The sequence below is a fragment of the Stegastes partitus genome, unplaced genomic scaffold (genome assembly GCF_000690725.1).
Source record: "Stegastes partitus isolate 25-593 unplaced genomic scaffold, Stegastes_partitus-1.0.2 Scaffold188, whole genome shotgun sequence".
In the NCBI taxonomy this organism is placed as follows: domain Eukaryota; kingdom Metazoa; phylum Chordata; class Actinopteri; family Pomacentridae; genus Stegastes; species Stegastes partitus.
Genome location: NW_007577919.1, coordinates 2,932 through 10,808, shown reverse-complemented (window position 1 = coordinate 10,808; position 7,877 = coordinate 2,932). Strand labels below are relative to the sequence as shown.

At 42.8% G+C, this 7,877-nt stretch overlaps 1 protein-coding gene across 2 annotated transcripts in view; it reads left to right on the top strand.

Moving 5' to 3' along the window:
- LOC103356158 (BTB/POZ domain-containing protein 10) overlaps positions 1-7,877 on the top strand; it is a 27,614-nt gene that overhangs the window by 16,812 nt on the left and 2,925 nt on the right. For both annotated transcript variants that reach the window (XM_008280226.1, XM_008280227.1), the window contains exons 5-6: positions 4,168-4,288; positions 7,382-7,579. In XM_008280226.1, the coding sequence (XP_008278448.1) occupies positions 4,168-4,288; positions 7,382-7,579 (319 nt within the window). The remainder of the gene's footprint in view (positions 1-4,167; positions 4,289-7,381; positions 7,580-7,877) is intronic.

Here is a 7,877-nt window from a genome sequence, read left to right as displayed (position 1 = left end):
CTGGACCCTCCTCTGTGGACTTCAAGGTTCTAGAAGGTGGACCTCTGGTCAGTAGATAAAGTCGCTGCAGACTCACCTTCACCTCGTGGTTCTCTTCTCTTACTTCCTCCTGCCCTTCCACTCTTCCTCCATCTCCTCCTCTGACCTTTCTTATCCTCCGTCTTCTCCTCGAGCTCCGTGAGTCTTCAAACCACATGTTTTATTCAGTTTCTAATTCCTCCTCCTCCTCCGCTGCTGCCCGGCTTCCATTTGCTCCACAGATAAGATTTCCGTCTCCTCTTCTTCTTCCTCCTTCCAGTCCAGCGGTTCATCAGCCGCTGACGTCAGATGTAAACCTCCATTTAGCTGAATGTTCGTCCGCATGCAGGAAAAAGAGCGTCTCAAAGCTGCACCGTGGCTTAGAAAGTTTCAGAACCGTGTTTCTGTGACGTCCAGTTGGGAATTGGCTCATAAACGATGCTTTTCTTGCTAAACGAAGAAAGTGAAAACGTCCTTTTCTCATCCTGGGAGTGCCGTTACATAACCGTGAAGCGCAGCGTCGGCTCTTTTTATTTTAAGAAACACTTTGCAGCGAGATAACGGCGATCGTATATCTGACGAGGACGTGTGCAGCGTCAGCTAAAGCCTCCCAAAGGCCCGAACGGAGGCTCTGGTTCTGTTTGTTGTGGAGATAATCAGCTGCAGTCGACTGCACGACGTTTAATTAGAAATAGAAGCGAACGAAAACTCTACTGATTGATTTAAGCTCGTTTAATTTGAGGTTAAATTAAAAATAACCCCCAAAATCTCTGTTGTTTGTGGAGATAATCAGCTGCACGTCTTTTAATTTAAAGTAGAAGCTCGTTAAATCCGTTCATATAATAATAAATGAAGCTCTAGTACATCTGAATGCAGTTTAATCTGATCGAACATAGAACATGTAAACATTAACACCTTTGTTAAGGTTTTTTTTTTTTAAATGACGACAGAAAAACAGACATTTATCTACAAACTTTAGCTTGTTTTGAAGAATGAAACTCTACTGATTGATTTCAGCTCGTTTAATTTAAGGTAAAATTAAAATAACCCCAAAAAATCTCTTATTGCAGCTCCACAAACTTCCAAATATCAACCAAATATTTCATGTTTCTGAAATCCGGGAACAAGCCAAACGAACCAATCAGCATCCTTCAACAACCTGGAGTGACAGCTCTCTCAGCCAATCAGAGGAGAGCTTCTTTACACACATGTACACAGCAGTTTATAAACTGTTCATGCGTCAAAAAACACAAGATTTAGCGACAATAAATGTGTAAATCTTAATCTGCATATGAAAAATTAACTTTTTTATATATTTAATGACTATTTTTCAGTGTCATTAATGAGATTCGTCGTCATTTTTCGTTAATTTTGCACAGATTTGTGTGTGAAATATCTCAGAGCCACTTCTGTCCATTAGGATGAAACCTGGCAGAGAAACTGAGGAGAATTTGAGACAATAATCCTGTAAATTTCAGCCTGATCGTCGGTTTTATGACGGATTTAAAGCATTTTTAAACGACGCCAAAGAGAAAACCATTTATTCGTCTTCCCTCTAAAACTGTTTTTTTACTCCGTTATCGTCTCTCGTGCATGAAAACATGAATCAGATTCATAAAAAACTGATGAGAAGCTCGTGAGATGATTCACCAGAGCGAAATATAAAATGCGTGTTTTAAAGTCCATTAGCGAGACTCCGGCTTCCTTCAAGCTCTCCAGGTGCCAATTATCCCTCTGGGCTCCGTCTGCCTTCATCAATAAAGCCGCAAATACACGAGTCGGGCTCGTCTGAATGATGACGGAAGGTCGTGAGTGTAACACAGACGGATATAGTTCATGTCTGAAAGGTGCATGAAGGAGCTGCTGAGATCCGTCTGGTCGCTGCTCTGGAGCTCTTTGAACATTGTGCTACCAAAGGACGACCCTGAGGAGAAGTCCTGGGAAGTCATGTTTAGGGGAAAAATGTTCATATGTGCACAATAGGGTCATTCAGGTTGTTTGACCATCTCAGCATCTCCTTGAATCTGACATCCGCCCAATTTTTTTTAGCTGAAATTCCAACATTTTCATCATTTTTTACTCAATATTAATCTCGCAAAATCGAGTGAGATGCCACTTCCAGACGTCCACGTCTCCTCAAGTATACGTCCTGGAGTCTCCACATGTTCAGGAGATGTTCAGGAGTTTCTGGTGACCGGAGAGAACGCAGCAAGTTCTGGAAATCAAGACTCAGTTCTTTGCTTCAGAGCTTCCAAAATCAGGATTTGTTAAAACAAATCGCTAATGAAGTGACATCGACTTCATCATCGACGACTTCAGATGTTCCAGAAACCCAACATTCACGTAGAAACTGGTTTCATTCTGCTCTGAACGCGACGACAGCAGCTCTGAGTTCAGTTTGATTCTGGAACCTTCAACAAAAACCCTCAACTGAACAGTTTCTTGTTGAGTTCAGTCGACTTCATGTGAAAATATGTTCAACCATCAAAGGAGGGTCATCCGGTGACCATCTCAGAATCTGCTGAGACTCTGTAGGAACGATCTTCAGCATCTGAACCTGACATCTGACCATTCTGTAGCTGAAATTCCAACATTTTCATCATTTTTTACTCAGTGGAAATTTCCAATAAAGCGTTGTAAATCGAGTGAGATGCCACTTCCAGACGTCCACATCTCCTGAAGTATACGTCCTGGAGTCTCCACATGTTCAGGAGATGTTCAGGAGTTTCTAGTGAACGGAGAGAACGCAGCAAGTTCTGGAAATCAAGACTCAGTTCTTTGCTTCAGAGCTTCCAAAATCAGGATTTGTTCAAAAATCTCAAATAAAGGGGATTTTCAACCAAGTAGATAAAATATATCTTTAATAAATCGGATCTATTTGATCAAAGTTATTGTGAGAACAATATCTGGATGACATCACTGATGCTTAGAAAGCTTCCATGTGTTTGTAGAAATGGGAGTTATGGCCGATCAGAGTTGATAAAACAGTAGATGGACGTGTTGACTCACGGGCAGGCTGATGGAGTTTAAGAGATGGAAGGATCATCTACTGGTGAGCCAAGTTTCAACATCCTTCCATGCCCTCGCCACAACTTCCTGTTTAATAACACCAGTCAGGAGCAGAACGGTTTTATCATGAAGACAACATGAAGGATGTTGAAACTTGGCCACCAGTAGATGATCCTTCCATCTCCTAAACTCCATCATCCTACCCATGATTGAAGATGTCCATCTACTATTTTATCAGCTCTGACCGGCCATAGCTCCCATTCCTACTAATTTATTAATTTCCCGTTTAACCATTTCAAACTGAATTCACCTTTTAATGCCCAAATCTGAGCCGACTCACTGGACCGAACCACTAAAACTTCATGTTTCTGTTCAGTAGTGCAAGTAAATACCTATGATTTGACATCCTAGTCAATTTATTCTGGTGTTTTTTTTTTGTAAATCAGTGAATGTAAATATTCACAGATGATAATAATGATTCTATTTTAGCATTAATATATCATTTGGGTTAAAGAGCTTCTACATGCAGAAACCAGTGCTGTCGATTTAGGGCAGCTGTGGCTTAAACCTGACGTCGGGTTCTGGTCCAATACTTTTATTAAGCGCTGTATTTTTAATCGGCTGCATAATTAATGGCAGTTAATCTTTAACATCCCCACAAGCGGGGATGAGAAACACCCCTTAAAGCTCTGCTGTTCAGCGTCTGATGATGTTTGCAGCCTCGGTTCCCTCAGGGAGCTCCAGCAATAAAGGCCCGGTGGTGGTTCTGCTCTAATGGATCATAACAGGAACTAAACGTGAGCCAGAGAGACACGAAGGCGAGTTGTTTTTTGTTTTTTTTCCAGTCCAGAGACTCTCCCGGGAAGCAGCGCCTCATCCGACGGAAAGCGGAGCAGGGAGGAGGGACGATGACGTGGTTTGCTTTCATCACCGTCCTCCTCCCTCCCTCCCTCCCTCTCCTGCGTGACGTCGCTTCGTTTTTGCTTTTCATCACCATCCCTCCTCCTCCTCCTCCTCCTCCTCCTCCTCCTCGCCTCTCTGAGCGAGCGAGGCAGCGTTAATAATGGCGTCTTGTTTTTCCTCCCCTGCTCCGCTTGCTGCTGCCGCCGCCGCCACCGTCGCCGCTGCTGAAAATGGCAGGATTACTACAAGTCGGGGATAATCCGCTGCCCTGACGGCGTCTCCATTCCCGAGCTGAGGGAGGCATGTGACTACCTCTGCATCTCCTTCAACTACAGCACCATCAAGTGCAGAGACCTGAGTGAGTACCGAGAGTCTGAGCCGCCGCTTCGCTCATGTAGCTGCTGTGTCGGCCAGAGTTGGGTGAGTGTCTGCTGCTGCACGGCTGCTGACTTTAATTAGAAATGTGAGCGTGTAGTCGGGGATGTGCTGCTGACAGGTAGCTGCAGGTTGAATCCGACGCACCTGCTGTCATATTTGGGTTGTTGTTGTTGTTGTTGTGCACTTGTTTGTGTACCAGAGTGTGTGGGAGGAGCTGCTGCTGCTCGATGCTCGACGCTCGGCTCTAAGTAGGTCATGATTAGCTGTGAGAATTAAAGCCGGTTATGCATGCAGGAGAATGAGCGAGCAAAGCAGGCAGGTCAGCGTCCCCCACAGCGCTGCGCTATTTATGCTATTTAAGTTTTAGCATCTGGTTTAAATCAGGCGTCTGTGTTTTAGGAGTTTGCGTCCATTATTATTGTTGTGATGCCCCCGTTTCAGCAGGAATATTTAGGTCACCAGAAATTTCCACGGCGGAGCAAAATTACTCGTTTTACAGCTAAACCTTGTAAAGAGACGAAACAAACGGGACTAACCGGAGCCGGTTTCTCTTTATGTGCCTGTAAAAGCGTCGCTAGTTGTGTTAATAATTACCGTCTGACATGTTACGAGCTGCGTTTACGTACGATTAAGTAGAATTAGAAGTCCTGTTGTTGCACAGTGTGTGATGAAGTTAAGCAGAAATCCTGAGAACCTTTATTAAAAAGTACCGTAGAAAATGAGCACATGATATCTAACATATGAACAGTCGTATGTAAGATTGAATAAACTTTATTATTCTCTCTCACAGCAGCTGGATGGAGATGAAGGAAGCAGGACAAGAACTGCAAAAACAGAATAAGGCTAAAACATATTAAAGACGAGGCAGAATGAATTTACATGTGGATATAATCTGGTGATTTAAAGTGCTTCTATGAAAATAGTGGGATATTTTATTTGTTTGCTGTTGTATTAACTATACAAACAGTAGTGACACTGACGCTGCACATTTCTGAACATGTATAAAGAAGTAATGGATTGAAGTAGTGAGAAAAGTGGCGATATCGTCGAGCAAACTTTTAAAATGTCGTAAATAAATTGAACTGCTTCGGAGCGAATAACCTGGTGTCACCAGAAGGTGGCGCTGTAGGCTGCGTTAGCTTTAATAAGAGTAGAAGAAGATATAAAATGAAATAAAAGTCTTTGCCAAGGGGCTGAAACAAACCCTAAAGAAGAAGAAGAAGAAGCAAGCCAAAGCTCCATACCTTCACACAACACAGCCTGCAGTACTTCCCGGTACACAGCGCGGTAAATATAGCGCGCTAAAAATACCAGGATGTCCTGCTACGTACGGTTATACTTAGCAGTTTCTAAGCCAGCAGGATTTTTCTGGACATTCTGACCCACAAAAGTCTGCAGCAGCAAGAAATACGTCGGTGTTTTCGTGCAAACAGGCTTTAAGCTCGCAGACGGACGGATGGCGGCAGATTACAGGCTGAAGGTAAAACGTTAAGGCGCAGTATTGTGACGAAGCAGTTTGTTGTGTAACACTGCATTAACCAGCGTGTGCTGTAGAGAATGCTTAAAAAGATAAAGAGTGTGCAGCCCATTTGTTTACCAGTTGTTAAAAAATACAAAATTAGAGAAGAAGATATGAACGAAACGTCGTCCAACTGGAGAGACACATGTAGAAAAGTCTTTAGGAATTGTTGTTAATGAAAAACATATTTGCTGCCACCTCAAGGCAAAGACAACGAAAGAAACTGCTGGTCAGACCTAAATGATAGCTACTTCTAAATTAGGGATGTTAACGCGGAAGAAGAAGGTCGTGCATGTCAGAAACTGTCGTAGATCAGCTGTCGTACCAAATAGCTCAACTAGGGGTGTCAAAAAATAGTGATTAATTGAAGTGAAGAAGGGGGGAAAAAAAAGGTCGTACATAACACTAAATGCTGCAATTTAATATTTTTTTTCTAAAAATAGATCCAATGAATCCAACAGTCCGAACATCTGTAGATAAAATTAGCAACCAGGTAGTAAATATACGTTGCATTCACAGGATGCTTATGGCGGTTTGTTTTAGGCACGAAAACAACTTAAATGTATGAAAGGAAAAAACATGGCTGATGGAAATATATCAGCGGATGAAACAGAAAAAGAAGAAGGTCATACATGTTAGTAAATCTATCATAGACCAGCTGTAGTACCTGGTTGTTCCACCAGGTGGAGCCTCCAGTATTGGTTTGAAATGTTAGTGTTTTATCAACTAAGACCATGATGATATTTTTAGACTTACTTTTAGCCTCCTGGTTCTTAGACTTAATAAACTAATGTGGTTGGTCACTGAGGAGCAAGGCCTGGACTTTTTGACGCCTGTTTGTGGTTCAACTTTTAGCGATTGTTTGGTTCATTTTGTTGTTATCTCGTGGACATTTTGGATTGTTTTGATTGACTTTTCAACAATAAATGTTGGTTTGAAATGGTAATACTTCATTGCAAATTGATTATTTGTCGTTAAATATATATTAACCAGAAGAAGAAGGTCGGGCATGTCAGTAAACATATCATAGACCAGCTGTAGTACCTGGTTGTTCCACCAGGTGGAGCCTCTCATTAATCCTGTAGCGACCAGAGGAGGCGTCACTCAGACTACAGTTCATGTATATAATCATATATAATAATAAAATTAGCTCGATAACTTCAGGATTGTAGGTCTCTTTCTCCATTTCAACATATTCAGATTTTAGATTTAAATTGTTTTTAGGTTATTTTGCTTTTGTGGCCATTTTGGGACCTTTTTTTTTTTTTTGAGTCTTTGGCAGCGGTGGGAAGTACATTTACTCGAGTACTGTACTTAAATTTAGAGGTATATGCATGTTCTACATCTGCACTACATGTCAGAGGGAAGAATTTGTGTGTGACACAGTCGTACTTTATTACTTCAGTATGGTTGGCGGTGTTCCTTCTTACTTCTCTTTAGCTCACTTATTTCTATTCATAGTAATTTTTTGTGCTTACACCTTACACTACAATTAATTGTCTGTTTTATCGTACTGTATCTGATATCTCACGTGGCTTTCTCCCGTCTGGTCAGGCGCCCTGATGCACGAGCTGTCCAACGACGGCGCCCGGCGGCAGTTCGAGTGCTACCTGGAGGAGATGGTTCTGCCGCTGATGGTGGCGAGCGCTCAGAGCGGCGAGCGGGAATGTCACGTGGTGGTCCTGACCGACGACGACGTGGTGGACTGGGACGAGGAGTACCCCCCTCAGATGGGCGAGGAGTATTCTCAGAGTAAGATACCGCTCAGGCTAACATTTGCTGACGGCGTTAGCGCCTCGTAGCTGGTGAGAGTAATCTGACGGAGCTCCAGAAACCAGGTTGAGTTTCTGTTTGAGGCAGCTGCTGTTCACTTCGCACATTTCTGATCAGAGGGATCAACTATGAAGCGAGTTAGACATAGTCAGGCTTTCTTTGTGTAAATCGGCTCGACAAAAACCATGGAGATCTAGCTCCGCCTCATCAGTTACCATGGAGATCTAGCTCCGCCTCATCAGGTACCATGGAGATCTAGCTCAGTTACCATGGAGAT